The sequence below is a fragment of the Mirounga leonina genome, unplaced genomic scaffold (genome assembly GCF_011800145.1).
Source record: "Mirounga leonina isolate KUSES-001 unplaced genomic scaffold, KU_Mleo_1.0 Mir_493, whole genome shotgun sequence".
Lineage (NCBI taxonomy): Eukaryota > Metazoa > Chordata > Mammalia > Carnivora > Phocidae > Mirounga > Mirounga leonina.
The window spans coordinates 2,668,669-2,692,854 of record NW_023270780.1 but is presented as its reverse complement, the minus strand read 5'-3'; the positions used below and the strand labels follow the sequence as shown (position 1 = coordinate 2,692,854).

The 24,186-nt window shown below is 44.3% G+C and overlaps 1 protein-coding gene across 3 annotated transcripts; it reads right to left on the bottom strand.

Moving 5' to 3' along the window:
• Positions 1-13,325: 13,325 nt before the first annotated feature.
• PSMD4 (proteasome 26S subunit, non-ATPase 4) lies at positions 13,326-22,235 on the bottom strand. Of its 3 annotated transcripts, none has more exons than XM_034990001.1 (10): positions 22,136-22,235; positions 17,051-17,191; positions 16,297-16,411; positions 15,830-15,916; positions 15,532-15,600; positions 15,159-15,374; positions 14,663-14,771; positions 14,368-14,499; positions 14,216-14,283; positions 13,326-13,628 (listed from the first exon to the last, which is right to left on the bottom strand). In XM_034990001.1, exons 1-10 carry the CDS (start codon positions 22,159-22,161, stop codon positions 13,458-13,460), a joined length of 1,134 nt encoding a protein of 377 aa, XP_034845892.1. In that variant the 5' UTR covers positions 22,162-22,235; the 3' UTR covers positions 13,326-13,457. The 3 variants fall into 3 exon arrangements, with proteins under 3 accessions (XP_034845892.1, XP_034845893.1, XP_034845894.1); XM_034990002.1 differs by having other exon boundaries at positions 15,565-15,600; XM_034990003.1 differs by lacking the exon at positions 15,159-15,374.
• Positions 22,236-24,186: the final 1,951 nt, after the last annotated feature.

Here is a 24,186-nt window from a genome sequence, read left to right as displayed (position 1 = left end):
ACCCAGGTACCCTGTCTATATTTTCTCTTCAAGATTTATTTACTTATTTTTTTAAGTAAGTTCTATGCCCAATGTGGGGCTTGAACTCATGACCCCAAGATCAAGAGTCTCATGTTCTACCAACTGAGCCAGCCAGGCTCCCCTTTTTTGTTCTTTGGTAGATACTCTGTTGATTTTTCTTTTCTTTTAAATATTTAATTTATTTGAGAGAGAGAGAGAGCACAAGCAGGGGGAGAGGCAGAGGCAGAGGGAGAAGCAGACTCCCCACTGAGCAGGGGGCCCAACTTGGGGCTCGATCCCAGGACCAGAGCTGAAGGCAGATGCTTAACTGACTGAGCCACCCAGGCGCCCAAGATGGTGGTTTAAATGATAGATTTTGAGTTCTTTGCTCATTAGAGATGAAGCAAAGAAGGAAGAAGCTAACAGTAAAAGAAAATAAAGGAAGTTTTCAAAGAAGTGAAGTTACTTTTACATGTTTTACTGCACTGCAAATTTCTATCCCCCACAAATTAAATACTACGACATTTTCTCTTATGTCTTGCCAGTGATTGTAAAAAGAGGGAAACGATAGGTATAATGAAACATTTAAGAGATGGACTCTACAGGGACTCCTGGCTGGCTTAGTCAGTAGAGCATGTGACTCTTGATCTTGGGGTTATGAGTTCCAGCCCCACATTGGGCATGGAGCCAACTTAAAAAAGGAAAAAAAAGAGCATGGACTCTATAGCCAAACTTCCTGGGTACTGTCCTCTGCTCCATCACTTCCAAGCTGTAGAGCAGTGGTTCTCAAACTTTTTGGTCTCAGGATCTCTTTCCACTCTTAAAAATTGAAGATTCCCTGAAGGCTTTTGTGTATGTAGATTATATATATAGATATTTACTATATTAGGAATTAAAACAGAAAAAAATAAATATTAATCCATTTAAAGTCACAACAAACACATTACATGTTAACCTACCTTAGTTTTTATTTTTATTTATTTATTTATTTTTAAGATTTTATTTATTTGTTTGACACAGAGAGAGAGACAGCGAGAGAGGGAACACAAGCAGGGGGAGTGGGAGAGGGAGAAGCAGGCTTCCCGCTGAGCAGGGAGCCAAATGTGGGGCTTGATCTCAGGACTCTGGGATCATGACCTGAGCCGAAGGCAGATGCTTAACGACTGAGCCACCCAGGCACCCCTTTACCTTAGTTTTTATTAAAAGAATAATAACTGTATTTTCCAAAACAAACATTTAACAAGATGGGTGTGCATTTCTACATTTTTGCAAATCTCTTCAATAGAGGAAGACAACTGGAGTCTCAACCTGTTGCACTATATTGTTTTGGATTAGAATATAAAGAAAATCTGGTCTCACAAATATGCTGTTGAAAAAAATGGAGGCATATATCTTAGTTTTAGTTTTTATTTTAATTCCAGTTAGTTGATACATAGTTTTGCATTGTTTCAGGTGTACAACTTAGTGGTTCAATGAAGACATATTTCTTTTTTTTTTCTTTAAAGATTTTATTTATTTGACAGAGAGACACAGTGAGAGAGGGAACACAAGCAGGAGGAGTGGGAGAGGGAGAAGCAGACTCCCCGCGGAGCAGGGAGCCCGATGCGGGGCTTGATTCCAGGACCCTAGGATCATGGTCTGAGCCAAAGGCAGACGCCGAACGACTGAGCCACCCAGGTGCCCCAATGAAGACATATTTCAATAGCTTTTTCAGATAACTGTGGATCTTTTTTTATACTATATCAAAACTTGACACATAGTAGTTTCTTTTTTTTTTTTAAGATTTTATTTATATATTTGTCAGAGAGAGAGACAGAGCACACGCAGGGGGAGCGGCAGGCAGAGAGAGAAGCAGGCTCCCCACTGAGCAAGGAGCCCAATGCAGGACTTGATCCCAGGACCCCAGAATCATGACCTGAGCAAAAGGCAGCCCCTTAACCAACAGCCACCCAGGCATCCCGACACATAGTGTTTCTTAAACGTTAGTTGCAACATAGACTCTGAAGCCATATCAATAAACTTTGTAATCTGTATATTTGGATCCATTGCTTTTTATTGCATTTGGAACAGATCATTTGGAGGAAACTGGTTCAATGTGTAATGCAGATATTTCAAATGTTGGCACATTACAATATACAATTCTGATATACAGTAGAAAAAAATTAGTATCCTCATCCATCTCAAAAATTTTGAGGGGCACTTGGGTGGCTCAGTTGGTTAAGTGTCTGTCTTTGGCTCACGTCATGATCTCAGAGTCCTGGGATCAAGCCCCACGTCGGGCCCCCTGCTCAGCAAGGAGTCTGTTTGTCCCTCTCCCTATGCCCCCCCCCCTTAATTCTCTCTCTCTCTCAAATAAATAAATAAAACCTTTATTTATTTTTGAAGATTTTATTTATCTGACAGAGAGACACAGCGAGAGATGGAACACAAGCCCAGGGAGTGGGAGAGGGAGAAGCAGGCTTCCCGCGGAGCAGAGAGCCTGATGAGGGGCTCGATCCCAGGACCCTGGGATCATGATCTGAGCTGAAGAGAGACACTTAACGACACTTAACGACTGAGCCACCCAGGCTCAGTTGGTTAAGTGACTGCCTTCAGCTCAGGTCATGATCCTAGAGTCCCGGGATCGAGTCCCGCATCGGGCTCCCTGCTCGGCAGGGAGTCTGCTTCTCCCTCTGACCCTCCCCACTCTCATGTGCTCTCTCTCATTCTTGCTCTCTCAAATAAATAAATAAAATCTTTAAAAAAATAAATAAATAAATAAAAATAAAATCTTAAAAAAAATTTTTTTTGAAAATACTGGGGCGCCTGGCTGGTTCAGTCCGAAGAGCATGCAAGTCTTTTCCTTTTTTTTTTTTTTTAAATTTATTTATTTATTTGAGAGAGACAGCATGGGAGCAGGGTGGGGGAGGGGCCGAGACAGAGGGAGAGAGTCTTTTTTTTGTTTTTGTTTTTATTTCTTTTTATTTTTCTTATTTAAATTCAATTAAGTAACATACACTGTATTATTGGTTTCAGAGGTAAAGGTCAGTGATTCTTTAGTCTTATATAACACCCAGTGCTCATTACATCACCTGCCCTCCTTAATGTCCATCACCCAGTTACCCCATCCCCCCACCTCCCTCCCCTCCAGCGACCATCAGTTTGTTTCCTATGATTAAGCGTCTCTTGTGGTTTGTCTCCCTCTCTGATTTCATCTTGTTTTATTGTAAATGGGATCGACTCCTTAATTTCTTTTTCTTCTGTCTCGTTGTTGGTGTATAGAAATGTAACTGATTTCTGTGCATTGATTTTATATCCTGCCACTTTACTCAATTCCTGTATGAGTTCTAGCAGTTTTGGGGTGGAGTTTTTTGGATTTTCCACATAAAGTATCATATCATCTGCAAAGAGTGAGAGTTTGACTTCTTTGCTGATTCATATGCCTTTTATTTCTTTTTGTCATCTGATTGCTGAGGCTAGGACTTCTAGTACTATGTTGAACAATAGTGGTGAGAGTGGACATCCCTGTCATGTTCCTGACCTTAGGGGAAAGCTCTCAGTTTTTCCCCATTGAGAATGATATTCGCTGTGGGATTTTCATAGATGGCTTTTATGATATTGAGGTATGTTCCCTCTATCCGTACACTGTGAAGAGTTTTAATCAAGAAAGGATGCTGTACTTCGTCAAATGCTTTTTCTGCATCTATTGAGAGGATCATAGAATTCTTATTCTTTCCTTTATTAATGTGGTGTATCACATTGATTGATTTCCAAATGTTGAACCACCCTTGCAGCCCAGGAATAAATCCCACTTGGTCGTGGTGAATAATCCTTTTAATGTATTGTTGGATCCCATTGGCTAGTATTTTGGTGAGAACTTTTGCATCCATGTTCATCAGGGATATTGGTCTGTGATTCTCCTTTTTGGTGGGTTCTTTGTCTGGTTTTAGGATCAAGGTGATGCTGGCCTCATCGAAAGAGTTTGGAAGTTTTCCTCCCATTTCTATTTTTTGAAACAGCTTCAGAAGAATAGGTATTATTTCTTCTTTAAGTGTTTGGTAGAATTCCCCTGGGAAGCCATCTGGCCCTAGACTCTTGTTTGTTAAGATTTTTTGTTACTGGGGGCGCCTGGGTGGCTCAGTCGTTAAGGTCTGCCTTCGGCTCAGGTCATGATCCCGGGGTCCTGGGATCGAGCCCCACATCTGGCTCCCTGTTCAGCAGGAAGCCTGCTTCTCCCTCTCCCACTCCCCCTGCTTGTGTTCCCTCTCTCGCTGTGTCTCTCTCTGTCAAATAAATAATAAAATCTTTAAAAAAAAAAAAAAGATTTTTTGTTACTGCTTCAATTTCCTTAGTGGTTATATGTCTGTTCAGGTTTTCTATTTCTTCCTGTTTCAGTTTTGGTAGTTTTTACATCTCTAGTTTATACATCCATTTCTTCCAGATTGCCCATTTGTTGGCATATAGTTGGTCATAATATGTTCTTATCATTGTTTGTATTTCTTTGGTGTTGGTTGTGATCTCTCCTCTTTCATTCATGATTTTATTTATTTGGGTCCTTTCTCTTTTCTTTTTGATAAGTCTGGCCAGGGGTTTATCAATCTTATTCTTTCAAAGAACCAGCGCCTAGTTTTGTTGATCTGTTCTACTGTTCTTTTGGTTTCTATTTCATTGATTTCTGCTCTGATCTTTATTAATTCTCTTCTTCTACTGGGTTTAGGCTTTATTTGCTGTTCTTTCTATACAGTTCCTTTAGGTGTAAGGTTAGGTTGTGTATTTGAGACCTTTCTTGTTTCTTTTTTTTTTTTTAAGATTTTTTAATTTATTTGACAGAGAAAGACACAGCGAGAGAGGGAACCCAAGCAGGGGGAGTGGGAGAGGGAGAAGCAGGCTTCCGGCGGAGCAGGGAGCCCTATGCGGGGCTCGGTCCCAGGACCCTGGGATCATGACCTGAGCCGAAGGCAGACGCTTAACGACTGAGCCACCCAGGCGCCCCGAGACCTTTCTTGTTTCTTGAGAAAGGCTTGTATTGCTATATACTTCCCTCTTAGGACCGCCTTTGCTGCATCCCAAACGTTTTGAACAGTTATGTTTTCATTTTTGTTTGTTTCCATGAATTGTTTTAATTCTTCTTTAATTTCCTGGTTGACCCATTCATTCTTTTTTTTTTTTTTTTAAAGATTTTATTTATTTGACAGAGCACAAGCAGAGGGAGAGAGAGGGAGAAGCAGGCTCCCTGCTGAGCAAGGAGCCTGATGTGGGACTCGATCCCAGGACCCTGGCATTATGACCCAGGCCGAAGGCATCTGCTTAACCGACTTAGCCATCCAGTCATCCCAACCCATTCATTCTTTAGTAGGATGCTCTTTAGCTTCCATGTATTTGAGTTCCTTCCTACTTTCCTCTTGTGATTGAGTTCCAGTTTCAAAGCATTGTGGTCTAAAAATATGCAGGGAAAGATCCCAATCTCTTGGTACCAGTTGAGACCTGATTTGTGACCCAGTATGTGATCTATTCAGAGAATGTTCCATGTGCGCTAGAGAAGAATGTGTTTTCTGTTGCTTTAGGATGTAATGTTCTGAATATATCTGTGAAGTCCATCTGGTCCAGTGTGTCATTCAAAGCCCTTGTTTCCTTGTTGATCTGCTTAGATGATCTGTCCATTGCAGTGAGTGTGGTGTTAAAGTCCCCTACTATTATTGTATTATTATTGATGTGTTTCTTTAATTTTGTTATTAATTGGCTTATATAATTGGCTGTTCCCATGTTAGGGGCATAAATATTTACAATTGTTAGATCTTCTTGTTGGATATACCCTTTCATTATGATATATTGTACTTCTTCATCTCTTATTACAGTCTTTGGTTTAAAATCTAATTTGTCTGATGTAAGGATTGTCACCCCAGCTTTCTTTCGATGTCCATTAGCATGGTAAATGGTTTTCCACCCCCTCGCTTTAAATCTGGAGGTGTCTTTTGGGTCTAAAATGAGTCTCTTGCAGACAGCATTTGATGGGTCTTGATTTTTTATCCAATCTGATACCCTGTGTCTTTTGTGGGTTTTGTTGTTGTTGTTGTTGTTTTTAAAGATTTTATTTATTTATTTGACAGAGAGAGTTCAGCAAGAGAGGGAACACAAGCAGGGGGAGTGGAAGAGGAAGAAACAGGCTTCCCGAGGAGCAGGGAGCCCAATGCGGGGCTCGATCCCAGGACTCTGGGATCATGACCTGAGCCGAAGGCAGACACTTAACAACTGAGCCACCCAGGCACCCCTACCCTGTGTCTTTTGATTGGGGCATTAACCCATTTACATTCAGGGTAACTATTGTTTCCCTTAAAGGATTCCTTTTATATTTCTTGTAGGGCGGGTCTGGTGATCACAAATTCTCTTAGTTGCTGTTTGTCCTGGAAGGTTTTTTTTAATCTTTCCTTCTATTTTGGATGACATCTTAACTGACTAAAGTATTCTTGGCTGCATAGTTTTCTCACTTAACACCCTGAATATATCATGCCAGTCCTTTCTGGCCTGCCAGGTCTCTTGGATAGGTCTGTTGTCAATCTAATGTTTCTACCCTTGTAGGTTACTGACCTCTTGTCCCAAGCTGCTTTCAGGATTTTCTCTTTGTCTCCGAGATTTGCAAGTTTCACTAATATACGTCAGGGTGTTGACTTGTTTTTATTGATTTTGAGGGGGGGGTTCTCAGGGAGAGAGAGTCTTTTATTTTTTTTTAAAGATTTTATTTATTCATGAGAGACAGAGAGAGAGAGAGAGAAGCAGGCTCCCAAGGAGCAGGGAGCCCGATGCGGGACTCGATCCCAGGACCCTGGGATCATGACCTGAGCCGAAGGCAGACACTTAACCATCTGAGCCACCCAGGCGCCCAAGGAGAGAGAGTCTTAAGCAGACTCTGCACTGAGTGCAGAGCCCAACTCAGGGCTTGATCTCATGACCCTGAGATCACAACCTAAGTGGAAACCAAGAATCCGATGCTTAACCAACTGTGCCACCCAGGCACCCCAAGAGCGTGCAACTCGATCTTGAGGTTGTAAATTGGAGTCCCACATTGGGTGTAGAGATTACTTAAAAATACAATCTTTTAAGGTGCCTGGGTAGCTCAGTTGGTTAAGCATTTGCCTTCAGCTCAGGTCATTATCCTGGGGTCCTGGGATGTAGTTCCGCATCAGGCTCCCTCCTCAGTGGGGAGTCTGTGTCTCCCTCTCCTTCTGCCCCTCCCCTTGCTCATGTGCACTCTCTCTCTTGCTGTCTCTCAAATAAACAAACAAAATCTTTTTAAATTTTTTAAAAAATAAAATCTTTTTTTAAAAAAATAAAATCTTAAAAACATTTTTGAGAATGGCACATACTAATTTTCCAAAATTTCACTTGAGAGCTCAAATTTTCACTGACAACAAAAACTGTTGTTTGTCTTGAGCAAGGCTCCCTTCCATTTATTCTTTTGGGGGAAAAATGTTTGCTAAATACCTAAGTCTAAATAACCATAGCTTGTCTGGCAGTTGTTCTTTTCTGTAAAAATGTTCTGCGAAAATAGTGGCTACTTCATCTCACAACTCAAACAGTTGCTCAAGGACTTTTCCTCAAGACAGCCGTTGAGTTCCAGCCTGTGGCAAAAGTGCTCCGTGTATTTCCCACTTTGCCTCAGAAAATATTAAAGATGTGCACTCAAGGGTTGAGATGAAATAAAACTAGTATGTTTTACTGCTTCACCATTACGTTTTTTGTCTGTTTTTTTTTAAACCATGAGGCCGTGGGGGTGAAGAATACCATGATTAGCAGTATAGTTTGGTGCTATTGACTTGGATTTGTGCTAAGGCACCAGCAGTTTCCCCTCATTGCCTTTGCATCGGTGCAAATCCCACCACAGTGGAAGAGGCAAATGACGTTCTAGTATTATTATGGAAATAGTTTTGACCTCACAACCCCCCTGAAAGTGTCTTGGGGATGCCCAGGGGTTTGCGGATCACACTGTGAGAATCATCATTGTAGAGGAAGTTACCTGGTTTTGCAGGGTTTCAGTTTCCTTATTTATCAAATAGGATTAATAATGCTACAGCTACCTCACAGTGATGGGGGAGTAGACCAGGACTGTTGTGAAAACTAAATAATTTAAAACACATAAAACATTTAAAATAGTCTCTGGCACATTATGTTAGATAAGCATTTGCCAATATTATAGTCATGTATCCAATGGTCTTCCAAAATAAATTTATTGATAACGCCTTAGTCCATAAACGTAACATAATTGTTGGATTTTAGGTTGTTTCCAATTCTTGAACACCCTTATACATAAATCTTTGGTACTTCTCTGATTTTTTTTTTTTTTTAAGATTTATTTATTTGACAGAGAGAGACACAGAGAGAGGGGGAACACAAGTGGGGGGAGTGGGAGAGGGAGAAGCAGGCTCCCCACTGAGCAGGGAGCCCGATGCGGGGCTCGATCCCAGGACCCTGGGATCATGACCTGAGCCGAAGGCAGACGCTTAACCGACTGAGCCACCCAGGCACCCCTTCTCTGATTATTTAAATTCCTAAACTGGAACTGCCCAAGGACTTATACCCATTTCTCACCTTACTGTTGAAAAGTGTACAGAGAATATCAAAGTAGGAGAGCTGAAAAGATAGGGGTTTATGGACCAAGTGAATATTTGACTTCAGCAGGGAGCATTACTTAAGGAGGACATGATCCAGGGTGTAGCCATAAGTGTGAAAGAATGAACTTCAATGATGATCACAGAACGAATGTGTGTTGATGAATTGGAAGAGGCCATGGTGTTGGCTGAGTCATCCTCATGGACACTGACATCATCCAGTTGACCTACAGAGGGTCAGAAGACTGACACACAGGTCCTGTCATTACTTGATGGATGGGCTCTCCCAGAACAGGATTTTGTTTGGGGAACCACACCCAGGCCCAGGAAAGTGACCAACACCTTTATAACCAACACCAGTAAGATTTACAGGACTTGATGGGCCATTTCTTTCAAGTAATATTTGATTAAAAAAATAGTAGTCCCCCCCCAAATTTAGAGACAAGTACCGACAAATTCATTATTCAGAAATGGAACTTATCCAACGTGAAAATAATGTAAGCACAAAGTAGGTTTTCTAGCTTCTTTTTGTTGAATCTTGTTTATATTCAGACTTTAAGGTCTGATTTTGGGATACTAGAAACAAAACTCATGGAATCTTGGCCCAGGCAGAAGTAATAATGCAGGTCACTGGAGGAAGGTGGAATTTTTCAATAAAAAATGCTGTTAACAAATGGTTGTCCATACTTAAAAATTGAAATTGGGGGGCACCTGGATGACTCAGTCAGCTAAGCATCTATCCCTTGAACTCAGCTCAGACCTTGATCTCAGGGTCATGAGTTCAAGCCCTATGTTGGGCTCTATGCTGGGCATGGAGCCTACTTAAAAAAAAAAAAAAAAGACAAAGATAAATAATAAATAAGTAAATAAAAATTGAAATTGGATTCCTATTCTAATGTATGCAAAAATAAATTCTAGATAGAATACTGAATTTCTTTTTTTTTTTTTTTAAGATTTTATTTATTTGACAGAGAGAGACACAGCGAGAGAGGGAACACAAGCAGGGGGAGTGGGAGAGGGAGAAGCAGGCTTCCTGCTGAGCAGGGAGCCTGATGCGGGGCTCGATCCCAGGACCCTGGGATCATGACCTGAGCCAAAGGCAGCCGCTTAATGAATAAGCCACCAAGGTGCCCCTTGGCTCAGGTCTTGATCACAGGGTCATGAGTTCAGGTGCAGTGGTGGGCTCCATGCTGGACGTGGAGGCTACTTAAAAAAAAAAAAGTTCCAGAAGTCTCACAATATAAAACTATTTTTTATAAAACTCAAAAACAAGCAACACTCACAAATTCTGTTCAGCTATCTGCATATGAGAAAACTGTGAAGGGTAAAAACGGTAAAACGTAAAATTCTAGATAATAGTTATCTCTGAGGGGCACCTGGGTGGCTCAGTTGTTAAGCGGCTGCCTTTGGCTCAGGTCATGATCTCAGGGTCCCGGGCTCAAGCCCCGCATCGGGCTCCCTGCTCAGCGAGAACCTGCTTCTCCCTCTCCCTCTGCCTTTCACTCCCCCTGCTTGTGCTGTCAAATAAATAAATAAAATAAATTAGTTATCTCTGAGGAGGGGGCACCTGGGTGGCTCAGTCAGTGGGGCATTCGACTCTTTAACAGTCTCAGGTGATGATCTCAGGGTTGTGAACTCAAGCCCCATGTTGGGCTCCACACCCAGTGCAGTCTGCTTGAGATTCTCTCTGCCTCTGCCCCTCCCCCTGCTTGCAAGCTCTCTCTCTAAAATAAAATCCTTTTTTTTTTTTAAGATTTTATTCATTTGACAGAGAGAGACACAGCGAGAGCAAGAACAAAAGCAGGGGGAGTGGGAGAGGGAGAAGCAGGCTTCCCGCAGAGCAGGGAGCCCGATGCGGGACTCAATCCCAGGACCCTGGGATCATGACCTGAGCTGAAGGCAGACGCCTATCGACTGAGCCACCCAGGCACGCACCCCTAAAATTAATACAATCCTTAAAAAATATAGCTATCTCTGAGGACATAAAAGTGAGTTCAAGAAGACACACATCGGTATGTGGCATTAGGAATATTCTAGTTCCTTTTTTAAAGATTTTATTTATTTATTTGAGAGAGAGAGCATGAGCGAGAGGGAGAAGCAGACTGCCCACTGAGCAGGAAGCCCGACACAGGGCTTGATCCCAGGGCCTTGGGATCATGAACTGAGCCAAAGGCAGAAGCTTAACCGACTGAGCCACCCAGGTACCCCTGGAATATTCTAGCTCTTAAACTGAGTGCAGATGATATGTTCATTTTGTTGTTATGCTTCATGATTTATATATGTTATTTTATGTCAAATATTAATTACTTCTTTAAATATAGTAAACAAGGGGTGTCTGGGTGGCTCAGTCGTTAAGAGTCTGCCTTTAGCTCAGGTCATGATCCTGGGGTCCTGGGATCGAGCCCCGCATCGGGCTCCCGGCTCAGCAGGAAGCCTGCTTCTCCTTCTCCCACTCCCCCTGCTTGTGTTCCCTCTTTTGCTGTGTCTCTGTCAAATAAATAAATAAAATCTTTAGAAAAAATAAATATAGTAGACAAGAGGATAATGTGATTTTTTAAAATTGTAGTTGATACACAATGTTACATTAGTTTCAGGTATACAACATAGTGATTCCATAAGGCTTTATTCTGTGCTCACCACTAAGATAGCCTCCCATCTGTCACCATACAACACTATTATTACAATACCAATGACTATATTCCCTACGCTGTGCCTTTCATCCTTATAACTTACTCATTCCGTAATGCAAGCCTGTGTCTCCCATTCTCCTTCACTCATTTTACTCACCCCCAACCCCCCTCCCCTCTGGCAACCACCAGTTTGTTCTCTGTATTTATGGGATTATTTTTGCTTTTTTGGTGTTTGTTCCTTTTTTAAGATCCACGTATAAGTGAAACCATATTTGTCTTTTTCCGTCTTATATCACTTATACCTTCTAGGTCCATCCATGTTGCTGCAAATGACACGATCCCATCCTTTTTTAATGGCTGAGTGATATTCCGGTGTGTGTTTGTGCGTGCATGCATAGATACCTAAATATACCTATATATATATAGATACAAGTATCTCTCTCTATATAGATATATCTATTCTCTTTGTCCATTATCTACTGATGGACACGGGTTGCTTCCATTATCTTGGTTATTATAAATAATGTTAGAGTGGTACACATCTTTCTAAGCAAGTTCTTTTGTGTTCTCTGGGTAAATACCCAGAAGTGGAATTACTAGATTGTATGGTATTTCTATTTTTTAATTTTTTGAGGAAACTCCAATGTTTTCCACAATGGCACCAACATTCCCACCCATAGTACACAGGGGTTCCCTTTCCTCACATCCTTGTCAATACTTGTTAATTTTTATCTTTTTGATACTGGCCATTCTGACTGGTGTAAGGTGATTTGCACTTTGATTTGCATTTCCCTGATGATTGGTGTTGAGCATCTTTTCATGTGTCGGCCGTTTCTATGTTTTCTTTGGAAAAATGTCTATCAGGTCCTCTGCCCATTGTTTAGGCAATTATTGTTATTGTTGGGTTGTAGAAGTTCTTTATATATTTTGGATATTAACCCCTCACCGGATATATCATTTGCAAATATCTTCTCCCATTCAGTAAGTTGCTGTGGGATTATGTGAATTTTGCATTCTATTCTACACCCTGTAAGAAAACCCTCTTCTAAATGTTTATCTTGTGGCTTCATAGACCGCACCTTGTGAAAGGCCTCAAGGATCCCTGATCTTCAGTGTTTTGAATGCTGCCTATTTTCCCATCTCGTGCCACTTGCCCAACCAGTCTCTGAGCTACTCAACCCCTCCCAAGTGCCTCTGTGCCATGAGCACATACTTGTTCCTATTGACTGGAAACACCCGCATCTCTTCCCTGTTGGCTGATGAACGTTTCACCCTGTTACAGGACTCAAATGCTACCCCCCAGGAGCCTTCCTAGAGGCTGTGAGGGTTTGGCCCTTTCTCTTGTTTCCACAGGGTCTTGTTCATGCCCCCTTGGGCACTTATCAGACATGTGTAATCACTCATTTCCAGGCCGGCCCTGCCCTGGACTCTGGGGTCCCCAAAGGCCAGTATTGTTCGTATGTATGTATGTGTTTACAGTAATCTCTACACCCAACGTGGGGCTCAAACTCACAACCCCAAGATCAAGAGTCGTGTGTTCTTCCAACTGAGCCGGCCAGGCGCCTCAAGGCCAGTACTGTTTTCAACTCACCCCTGTGGCCCCAGAGCCTACCCAAAACTGACCCTCAGCAAAGCTCCTCTTCATGAGACAGGGACACAGCCCCAGGGCAGAAGTGTCAGGAGAGGGGCGCCTGGGTGGCTCAGTCATTAAGCGTCTGCCTTCGGCTCAGGTCATGATCCCAGGGTCCTGGGATCAAGCCCCACGTCGGGCTCCCTGCTCGGCAGGAAGCCTGCTTCTCCCTCTCCCACTCCCCCTGCTTTTGTTCTTGCTCTCGCTGTGTCTCTATAAATAAATAATATATATATAATATATATAATTATATATAATAAATAAAATATAAATATTTTATATTTATATATTTTATAAATAATTTTATAAATAAATAAAATCTAAGAAAAAAAAAAGAAGTGTCAGGAGAGACTGCCTTGGGGACGGAAGGAAGGGGAGCAGGTCAGAATTTAGAGGCCAGGTGCTGGAGACACCGAGGACTCAACAGGGAACACTCTCCTCATAGGGCACTCCTCCCCTCTGTCACACTGAGAGCTACCACTATTGGAAGCAAAAGAAAAACAAAAGCTGCCAAGCTTTATTCAGGTTGTCCTGGTTACAGATACTGTATCTACGCCTACATCCCGCCCACGCTATGCGGCCTCCTGAGCGCCTCAGCCACCCCTGCCCCCAGTCTCATTTCTTCTCCTCCTCCTTCTTGTCCTTCTTGCCATCCTTGTTGGCCTGCGAGGCCAGGGACCCCATGGCATTTCGAATAGCTTCATTGTTGGGATCCACGCCTGGAAGGTTCTCCAGGACACTCTGAAGGAACTCAGGGTCCTGCATCACGTCATAATCATCCTCCTCCTGGAAAAGGGCAGTGTGGGCTCAGGGCAGGGGCTGGCTCATCTGGGCAGCGCACTGCTGCCTGAGCCCCTCTCTCCACCTGACTGTCTGGGGGTGGGGCCGCCTCTGGCCGAGGGTAGAAAGGACAATTCAGGAAAATACCCAGTGCCTATGTATGGTACCAACTCACACATTCATTAGTGACCAAACAGAGAAACTGGGACTTTGCTTCCTGAGCATACAGGATAAAAACAGATGCCATCATGGTCAGGTTTCTTACTGTCAGACACCCACTCCTTTTTCTTTGCCTTAGACCCTCTTTCACCCTCCTGGGAAGACAATATCCTATACACCAGTCTAGACTGCTCACACCAAGAAGGAAAATTATAGAACCTCAGGACACTTAATCCAACCCGGCCTGTGTTCATTCTATTGCCTTAGCAAGGTTTACAAACAAGAAATGTAGATCTAGGTGTTTCTTTCCCTCTGCTCCTCAAAAAGCTCATCTATGAAACCCTGAAGAATGGTTCCAGGCCTAGAGGGCTAAGGACATGAATGCCAGGGGACTTGATACGTGATGGGGGTGGGGAGTCAACACTGGCCCTCACCTTGGCGGGCTCAGATGTGTCCATGGCAGAACTGGCATCGACGTCAGCTGCTTCTGCCTGGCCAAACTCTGAGGAAAAGAGGTCAGTTTGTTGAGCTCCATTTCCCTACCCAATCCCTCTGCCTGAGCACTGCTTCCCAGGCCCTGGCTCACCTGCACCCTGCAGGGACATCTGCATGGCATAAGCGATCTGCTCCTCCTCGGTCATACTGCTTAGGTCAGGGAGCCCGGTGCGGCCAAACTCCTGCTGGCTGATGGTCATCTTCAGCAGAGCGTCGTCTGAGTCTGGAAAAAGGAGAGCGGCAGAGCAGAACTGGTGCCATGTTCCACACAGGCCCGCCCCGAAACTGCTCCCCCGGCCCCTATATTCCCGGGCTGCCAGGCCTCCCCACCGCTACGCCGGCGTCTACGCCCCGCTCCACGGGGTACCCCTGGCCCCATCCCTCACCTTCAGCCCCAGCTGTAGCAATCCCCGCCTCAGCCGCAGAGGCTGCAGCTGCCCGCCGGGCCTCCTCCTCCTGCCGCTGCCGCTGCTCTTCCATGGAGACACGGAGGGCCTGGCAAAGCGCAGGGCAAGGTCAGATGTTCTGCCTCCCTCCTTGCAGGCACTTGGGGAAGTCAGTTGAGGGGTGGGAAGGGGACATAAAGGGGCAGCTTCTGGTTTATGCACATGGGGAAGAACCTGGGGAGGTAAGAGTTGATATAGGGAAAAAGGAAGGACTTGGGAGAAGCCTGGGGTTTAATCAGGAGAACGGAACAAGACAGTCTGACATTGGTGCCCCTAGAGATCACACAGAATTAAGGGGAAAAGGGACCAAAGGGAGTCTGGGAAAATGAGCGAAGGTATTCAGGACGGTTTAGGCCTAGAGACGCTATGTGGTACGTGGGTCCTCAGTATAAGAGGAAAGGAGGACCCTCGGAGTCTGAGGTCAACGTTTGCTCACCAGGGCCAGCTCAGGATCAGCACTGGGATCCACTCCGAATTCAAAGTCACTGGCACCAAGACCCAGCATGGCACCACCTTCACCAGCTAGAATCGGAGAACTGATGAGGGCGTCGGCCAAGCTGGGCCCAGGGGGCACTGTCACCAGATGAGAACCAGTTCCATCTTTGCCATTCAATGTGTTTACAAAGGCTGTCAGCTTTTCTGTGTTCACCTCCTGGGGGAGGGAAGAACACAGGAGGCTCTCCTTCCCGTCTTGTTCCCCCTCCTCTGCCATGTCAGTTCCTCTCTCACAGTGCAAGCACTCCTCTGGGTAAGGACTGTTCTGCTTATAACCATATCGAGTCCATGCCCCCCAACCCGTCCTTACTCACCTCTTCCCCAAAATTGATAATGTCAACATTTACTTTTTCCTTCTTGAGACGTTTAGCCAGTTTCACCAGCTAGGAAGAGGGAAGAGAAATGAGGAAATCTGTTCCATACCATGAGGGGAAATGACACACCTCACAAAAGCATACAGAAATCAGTTAACCTCCCCAAGGCCCCCCAACAGAAACACTGAGTTCTGCATATCCACCTTTCCCCAAAACGATGAACCCAATGCCTCTGGCAGGCTCTCCTAAAGCCCAAGAAGCCCCATTTCCACATTCCCTGGCTGTCACCTGGACTCACATCCTTCTCGTTGTCCTCCACAGGGCTTCCCACAAAGGCAATGATGCGCATCTTGTGATTCTTGCCCTGTCGGTGCTTCAGAGCCAGCTTGTAAAGGAAGAGCAAGTTCTCAGTCAGCCAGAGGAATCACTTAGCTCTCCTCTGTCACTCTGCTGCTTTTCTTATGGTTTCTATGCTCAAGTCCACTGTCATGTTCACACAAGGGCTAACCGCTCCTCCACCCTTCCCTCCCTGCTTTGCCTCTATGTAGACAAGGAAGAGGGTCTAAGTCTTAATTCCAAAGGTCTTTTCCTTCACCACCATCATCAGTCCTGGAATTCATCCCACCATAGCCTTTCTACTCCTTTCTCTGGGTCACCTCTCTATCCCTGTTCTGGTTCTAGCTAAACATTCCAGGGAAGAAATGAACGTTGGGGACAGAACCTCAGAGCAAGGGGGAACAATCAAAGGGATCCAGTAGGACTCACATGGGCCACGCGGATGCCAGTGCAGAAGGTGATCTTGCCCTTGGGTTGGACAGTGTGGAGCTTGGAAAGAATGCGGCCGGTGTCAGGGGTGAGTGTGGTCAGCACTTCACAGTCACTGGGATGTAGGGAAAGGGTTTCTATGATTTCAGGTCATAGACGCCCTAAGCGTCTGACTCTTGATTTTGGCTCAGGTCCTGGTTTCCAGGTCCTGAGATCGAGCCCCACATTGGGCTCCTCGCTCAGCAGAGAGTCTGCTGGAGCTTCTCTCCTCCTCCTTCTGCCCCTTCCCACCCACCCTGTGCTCATCCTTTCTCTGTCTCAAATAAATAAGTCTTTAAAATAAGTAAATAGGGGCGCCTGGGTGGCTCAGTTGGTTAAGCGACTGCCTTCGGCTCAGGTCATGATCCTAGAGTCCACGGATCGAGTCCCGCATCGGGCTCCCTGCTCAGCAGGGAGTCTGCTTCTCCCTCTGGCCTTCCTCCCTCTCGTGCTCTCTGTCTCTTATTCTCTCTCTCTCAAATAAATAAATAAAATCTTTAAAAAAATAAAAAAATAAAATAAAATAAGTAAATAAATAAACTCAAGTTGCTATGTATATTCTTCTGAATAGTGAAGAAGGTAGTCTAGGAAGGTTGATGGGCAAATGCAGCTTATTGGGACCTACAAAAGGATAGCAACCTGGATGCCACAGTGGGTTACCTGTGGGAAAACACCCACCCGCTTACCAAGCCCCTTCCTCCTCTGCCCCACGTACTTGGCCAGTGTGATGAGGCCCACGTTGTTCTCAGGGTTGCTGCGGGTCTTAGAGTGACAGACTATGTTGACAGCGTCTTGTTGAGCCTGCAGCCGGGTGGGTAAGAAGTCCCCATTCCGCATGTACTCACTGTTGTCCACGCTGTCAGATTAAAAGGAAGAGAAAGAGGACATACTGTAACATCTCTCTGAAACATTCTCTCTAGTTCCAGGGACCCCTACCCTCCTTCAAAACTTTGACGGACACTGTCATGCACAGCAGTGGCTCTCAGTCTCTGTGAAACACAGAACCACCTACAACTTAAAAAAGAAAAAAAAATTATATATATATGATACACACACACAGACTTCCAAGCCTTACACCAGACTTACTGACTCAAAATGATCAAAGGAGGGACACCTGGGTGGCTCAGTCGGCTGGGCAGCCGACTCTTATTGGTTTCAGCTCAGGTCATGGTCTCAGGGTCATGAGATCAAGCCCCACACTGGGCTCCATGCTCAGTGTGGAGACTACTTAAGATTCTCCTTCTCCCTCTGCCCCCCACCTCCCTTTCTTAAAAAAAAAAAAAAAAAAAAAAAGACCAAAGGAGGAAACACATTTTAAATCTCCATTCCACAAATGATTCTGATAAGCACCAAACGTTGCAATCTGTTCAAGTATCACAATCACCTTCTTATAATCTGCAGTTAAATGCTTTTTTTTTTTTTTTAAAGATTTTATTCACTTATCTGAGAGAGAGAGCATGAGATTCAGAGAGCCCGAGAGGGAAGAGGGCAGAGGGGGAAGCAGACTCCCCGCCGAGCAGGGAGCCCGATGTGGGACCCGATCCCGGGACTCCAGGACCACGACCCGAGCCGAAGGCAGTCGCCCAACCAACTGAGTCACCCAGGCGCCCCAAATGCTTTTTTTTTTTAAAGATTGTATTTATTTATTTGACAGAGAGAGAGACACAGCCGAGAGAGGGAACACAAGCAGAGGAAGAGTTGAAAATAGAGCTACCCTATGACCCAGCAATTGCACTACTGGGTATTTACCCCAAAGATACAAATGTAGTGATCCAAAGGGGTATATGTACCCCAATGTTTATAGCAGCAATGTCCACAATAGCCAAAGTATGGAAAGAGCCTAGATGTCCATTGGCAGATGAATGGATAAAGAAGATGTGGTGTGCGCGTGTGTGTGTGTGTGTGTGTATATATATATATATATATATATATATATATGTATATATAATGGAATATTATGCAGCCATCCAAAAAAATGAAATCTTGCCATTTGCAACGATGTAGATGGAACTAGAGGGTATTATGCTAAGCGAAATAAGTCAATCAGAGAAATACAATTATCATATGATCTTGCTGATATGTGGAATTTGAGAAACAAGGCAGAGGATCATGGGGGAAGAGAGGAAAAAATGAATCGGGACAAAACCAGAGAGGGAGACAAACCATAAGAGACTCTTAATCTCAGGAAACACACTGAGGGTTGCTGGAGTGGAGGGGGGTAGGAGGGGGTGGCTGAGTGATGGATATTGGGGAGGCTATGTGCTATGGTGAGCGCTGTGAATTGTGTAAGACTGATGAATCACAGATCTGTACCCCTGAAACAAAAAATACATTGTATGTTAATAAAAGGAAAAAAAAAAAAAAGGTAAGAAAGTGAAACAGTTATACAAGCCCTGAACAGGACCAATTCCTGATGACTTGAGATCCCTTAGCACTCTAATCGTCAATGATTCCATCTGTGTTGCAGTGTTCTCCCAGATGAGACACTTCATTTCCACTGGCAAACAAAATATGGGCTGGGGGGATGCCTGGGTGGCTCAGTCGGTTAAGCGTCTGCCTTCGGCTCAGGTCATGATCCTGGAGCCCCAGAGATGGAGCCCTGAATCTGGGCTCCCTGCTCAGTGGGGAGTCTGCTTCTCCCTCCCCGTCTGCTCCTTCCCCCGCTCACGCTCTATCTCTGACAAATAAATAAATAAAATCTTTTTTTTTTTTTAAGATTTAATTATTTATTTGACAGAGAGAGACACAGTGAGAGAGGGAACACAAGCAGGGGGAGTGGGAGAGGGAGAAACAGGCTTCCTGCCGAGCAGGGAGCCCGATGTGGGGCTCGATCCCAGGACCCTTGGATCATGACCCGAGCCGAAGGCAGCCGCTTAACCGACTGAGCCACCCAGGCGCCCCAATAAATAAAATCTTTAAAAAAAATATGGGCGGGGGCAATCTTTTAATATCCTTTGACTGACAATAAATATAAGCCAGGAATGATGAAGAGAGGTAATAAGAAACTACTGAAAGAAATGGAAAAGGGAGTAAAGGGCAGTGTTCAGGTTCAGGTTCAAATCCCCAATCTGTTATTTATTAATACTATGATCCTGAGGAAGTTACTTAATTTCTCTAAGGTCTAGTTACTTCAGCTGTAAAGTGGGTTTTACTGTATGTAGGTGAGGGTAGGCTTACAGGACTGCTATGATGATGAAATGCATAGAAAGTACTTAGCACAGTGCCTAACAATAAGCATGACATATGGACTAGTTCTCATAGCGGAAACTCCATCTACATAGAGGGGTCAAGGGCTGACTCTACTGACCATGGGTTATATTCTTTTTTCCCTGATACACTGTTTCTGATTATTCTCCCAGCAGAAAAGCAACAGCCTCTCTAGCTTCAAATACAGTAGTGAGTCCAAATATAAGAAACAATGGAGGCTTTGAGGACTGTCCAGCTGGAACAGCTACTAAGTATAAGGGCTGTGGGCAAGAGCAGCAGATGGATGAGGGTTGGAAGAAAAGCGTCAGAGTGAGCACGGGAACTTGAGAGGGAGGGAGAACAGACAGTGGAGAATGTGGGAGCAGGGCTCACAATTTGTCATGCATTAGAACACTGGGAGGCTGATTAGTATGGGGGTATTGAAAACACAGATGCCTTAACATCTAGGTGTGCATCCCTAAAAAACACAATTTAGTTTCTCCAGTCTTGAACTTTATATGAATTGAATAATATACCTATTTCTTGACTACTTTTGCTCAATGGTATATAATTCTTCCCACCAAAAATCCATCTCTAAGTAAGGGCTTATGATATTGTCCAGCTATTCCATAAAGTCTTCATTTAAAAAAGAATATAGATGCCTGGACTTCCCTGACTGGGAGTCTGACTCTGCAGATGGAAAGCAGAGTCAAATACCTGCAATTTTTAATAAACTCCTCCACAGAATTTTGATGCACAGCAGAGCATGAGGCTCTACAGAAAAAGAGTGGCTCTCATCATTATTCTGTGCCTGGGCTGTTACAATTGGCCACCAATATGTCTCTCTGGGCCTAATCTTTCCTCCTATACATCAAGCCAGGCCAATATCCTTCCTTTTTTTTGAGGCTTGAACTCAGGACTCCTGAGATCTAGACCTAAGCTGAGATCAAGAGCCAGACACTTCAGCAACTGAGCCACCAAGGTGCCCCCAGGCCAATATTTTTAAACCCCATTTTGTATACGGCTCTGCCTCCACCACACTCAGAACTCTTTCAGAAGTCCTCTATTGAAAGATACCAGAGTTCAACCTCCTGAGCTTGACATTTGTGGTTTTCTACCTTTCAAAAAAAAAAAAGAAAGAAACTACCTTAAACCAACAACCTTAAAACCAAGTCACACTAACCTATTTCCTAATCCTTAACCACACCTTGGGCATTTACACTTCAGCAGCTTTGTTTCTGCCCTTCCCCTTACCTGTCATGGTGTCTCCTCAACATCTGTCATAGTCCCTTCAAGGGACTTAAAGGGACTCCCTTAAATTCCCTCTTGAGGACTCCTCAGGTACATTGCAACTAAGAGATGTACAGTGCTATACAGTTTACAGAGCACCGTCACAAATATTTTACCTGTGCTATAAGGCAAGTGGAGGTTACAATTATTCCCAGTGAGAGATTTACTACATTCTCAATAACATGCAGCTGTTAAGTAGCAGAAAACACAAGATTTTGGATTCCAAATCCTGTCCTTTTTCTACTCTAACATGCTCTGTCCCAGAAGTTGCCAGACTTAGCACATAAACATATAGGACCCCCAGTTAAAATTGAACTTACAGATAATTAACAAGTAACTTTTTAGAATAAATATGTCCTCTGCAATATTTGGGACACACTTCTAGCCATTTTTGTATTTAAAAACTACTGTTTATATGAATTCAAATTTAGCTGGGCATCCTGTATTTTATCTGGCAATGTTATCCTTTCCCCACACCGCCAAAAGAAATTCTTAGGTGGCTGTCCCATCCAACTGGTGATTTGTGTGTTTGTGTACTATTCTGTATTATATTCTACTCTCACAGTTCGAAGAAACTGTGGAAACCTTGCAAAAGTTTGTGTCCTCTGCTTCTAATCCAACTCATAATAAGATACTCAGCCCAAGTCTGAGATTGAAGAAGAGGGCTAGCTCACCAAACAAGAGCTTTAACGTCAGATAGCCTAGGGTTTAAATCTTGGCTCCCCCACTTAATTAGCCGTGTGACTTTGGTAAGTCATTTAAAACTGCTGAGACTCGGTATCCTCATCTGTAAAACGGAAGGATATTTATGGAGAAGTGTTGTGAGGCTTAAATGAGAAAACGTAAATTAATGCCTGACACATAGAAAGCAATTTATAAATAGTACCTTTCAAGATGATACAGGGAAAGGTAATGGAGACAGACATGAGCGATTGGGGCGGGGAAAGGATTTATAATCTCTCTTGCTAACATCCATTATTTTGAGAAGAGTAGAGGACAGATGAGTCTGAGAAGCAGGACTCTCGCTACACACAGCGGACCTGGGGCTAGTCTAGGGGAGAAGAAGCTAAAATAGAGCAAAGAAGCAGGGATCGGCCAGTCAATGACTGTCCGAGAGCTGAGGGATACTGGGGTACTCTGGGCCCGTCCTCCTCTCCCGGGCCCTGTGATGACTCAGGGAGTCGATGGGGCTCCTTCCTTCCTGGCCCAAGGCCGCATCTCACAGATCGTTCCCCCACCCCCACCCCAGGCCCACCCGGCCTCCGCGCGACACGCGCCCCCCGCCCCCAGTCCCGCCCCCATGGGTCCCGAGGTAGCTCCTCACCAAACCATAGTACTTTCCAACACCATCTTGCCACCTTCCTCCCTCCCCGACCGGTTCTTCTAGACTGCCTAACAACAACTCGTTCCATTGGCCCAGCGCTCACCACCAATCACAGGCCTCGCTCAGCCAGCCGCTTCCGCTTCCATCCGCGTTGCGCTGTGGGAGTTGTAGGCGCCGCCCAAATAAAACGGGTATGTAGGGGCGAACGGAGGACTGAGGTGACACACAAAAAGAGGACCGACCTCTACCTTCCCTTTTATTCAAGTTCTCCGGTTGAGTTCCCTGCTGGCGAATCTAAAAGAGGCGGTGGAGGAACGCTTGAAATTGCTGTGGATGTGTTTGCCGGCATCTTCATTTTTAGAAACTGGTGGGATCTCCCATCCAAGTACTAACCAGGACCCTGCTTAGCTTAGAAACAGGTGGGATGGTAATGACTTTTCAGCTCCGTCACTTTCCCATAGAGCTTTGTGCACCTAACCACTAAGCCCTTATCCTCCAGAACTGAATCTCTCTCTCTCTCTCTCCTATTTAATTAAGGTCAGGAAAGGTGTCCTAATCTTTGCAATCCCTGAGCCCAATACAGAGCCTGACACATGGTAAGAACCCAGAAAAGGTTTGACGAATCAATCCTTTTATAACTAATCTCCCAAAGAATGGGAGACAAACTAGTAAACCATTTGGGTTTGTTAATCAAGAATAACATTCAAGGGGCGACTGGGTGGCTCAGTCGGTTAAGCGGCTGCCTTCCGCTCAGGTCATGATCCCAGATCCTGGGATCGAGCCCCGCATCGGGCTCCCTGCTCCGCGGGGAGCCTGCTTCTCCCTCTCCCACTCCCCCTGCTTGTGTTCCCTCTCTCGCTGTGTCTCTCTCTGTCAAATAAATAAATAAAATCTTTAAAAAAAAAAAAAAAAGAAAGAAATATTTTACCAAATTAAATTTACTAAGCCCAAACCTAAGTGAAAGTGCAGATACACAAATAAAGTCAACACTGTGTATTTGGACACAAAAATCCCACCAGGTTTTCAGGAATATTTACAAACAGAATTTTTCTTAATTTCTTAATCCAATTGCTTCAATATCTGTCAAAGAAGCAAAGAGGGAAGGTGTAAGAAACAAAAGTAAAAATAGGAATCTAAAACTATTTTTAGACATTTTTATACCTTGACTTCTCATATGAACATAGTAGAGTCAAGGAACTGTAAGGTCCACTGAAACCTAATATTTTATTTTCTAGTGAAAACACAAAAGGACAAAAACATTTATGCAATCTGAGTTACTAATTGCCAGCCCTAGGATCTGGCAGAAAACATAAGAACATAAAAATATCATACAGTGACATCTGAAAAAGATAGGAGGACTATCTGAAGCAGGAGCAGAGATGGAAGAGGAGAAAGATGTATCAATAAGTGACAAAGAAATATTTCCTTTCGGGCGCCTGGGTGGCTCAGTTGGTTAAGCGACTGCTTCGGCTCAGGTCATGATCCTGGAGTCCCTGGATCGAGTCCCGCATCGGGCTCCCTGCTTGGCAGGGAGTCTGCTTCTCCCTCTCCCACTCCCCCTGCTTGTGTTCTCTCTCTCGCTGTCTCTCTTTCTGTCAAATAAATTAAAAAAAAAAAAGAATAACATTTAAAAATGTGTTGGATTGGGCGCCTGGGTGGCTCAGGCGGTTAAGCAGCTGCCTTCAGCTCAGGTCATCATCTCAGGGTCCTGGGATCAAGTCCCCCATCATGCTCCCTGCTCAGCCAGGAGTTGGCTTCTCCCTCTCCCTCTGCCCCTCCCCTCGCTTGTACTCGCTCTCTCAAATAAATATATAAAATCTTAAAAAAAAAAAAATGCTTTGGATTACCTTACCATACACACACGAAACTGGGAGTTTCATGACTGAGCCACCCAGGCGCCCTTAGATGTTGGTTTTAATAGATATGTTAAAAAATTACTGGTAACCCTCAGAGTTTGATAAGGAGTAAAATCTCCCTATCATTGCGGGGGGGAGGGGGGGAAGCTGTCAATATAACCATAGACAGGAAAGGGGAAACAAGGAATCACAGAA

Excerpts from the sequence above, each read along its gene's own strand:
- PSMD4 (XM_034990001.1), bottom strand. The coding sequence starts at position 22,161 with ATGGTGTTGGAAAGTACTATGGTTTG. Across the intron at positions 15,917-16,296 it reads CTGGCATCCGCGTGGCCCAT|CTGGCTCTGAAGCACCGACA; the intron begins GTGAGTCCTACT and ends TTCCTTTACAAG. Across the intron at positions 14,772-15,158 it reads CTGATCCTGAGCTGGCCCTG|GCCCTCCGTGTCTCCATGGA; the intron begins GTGAGCAAACGT and ends GCGCTTTGCCAG.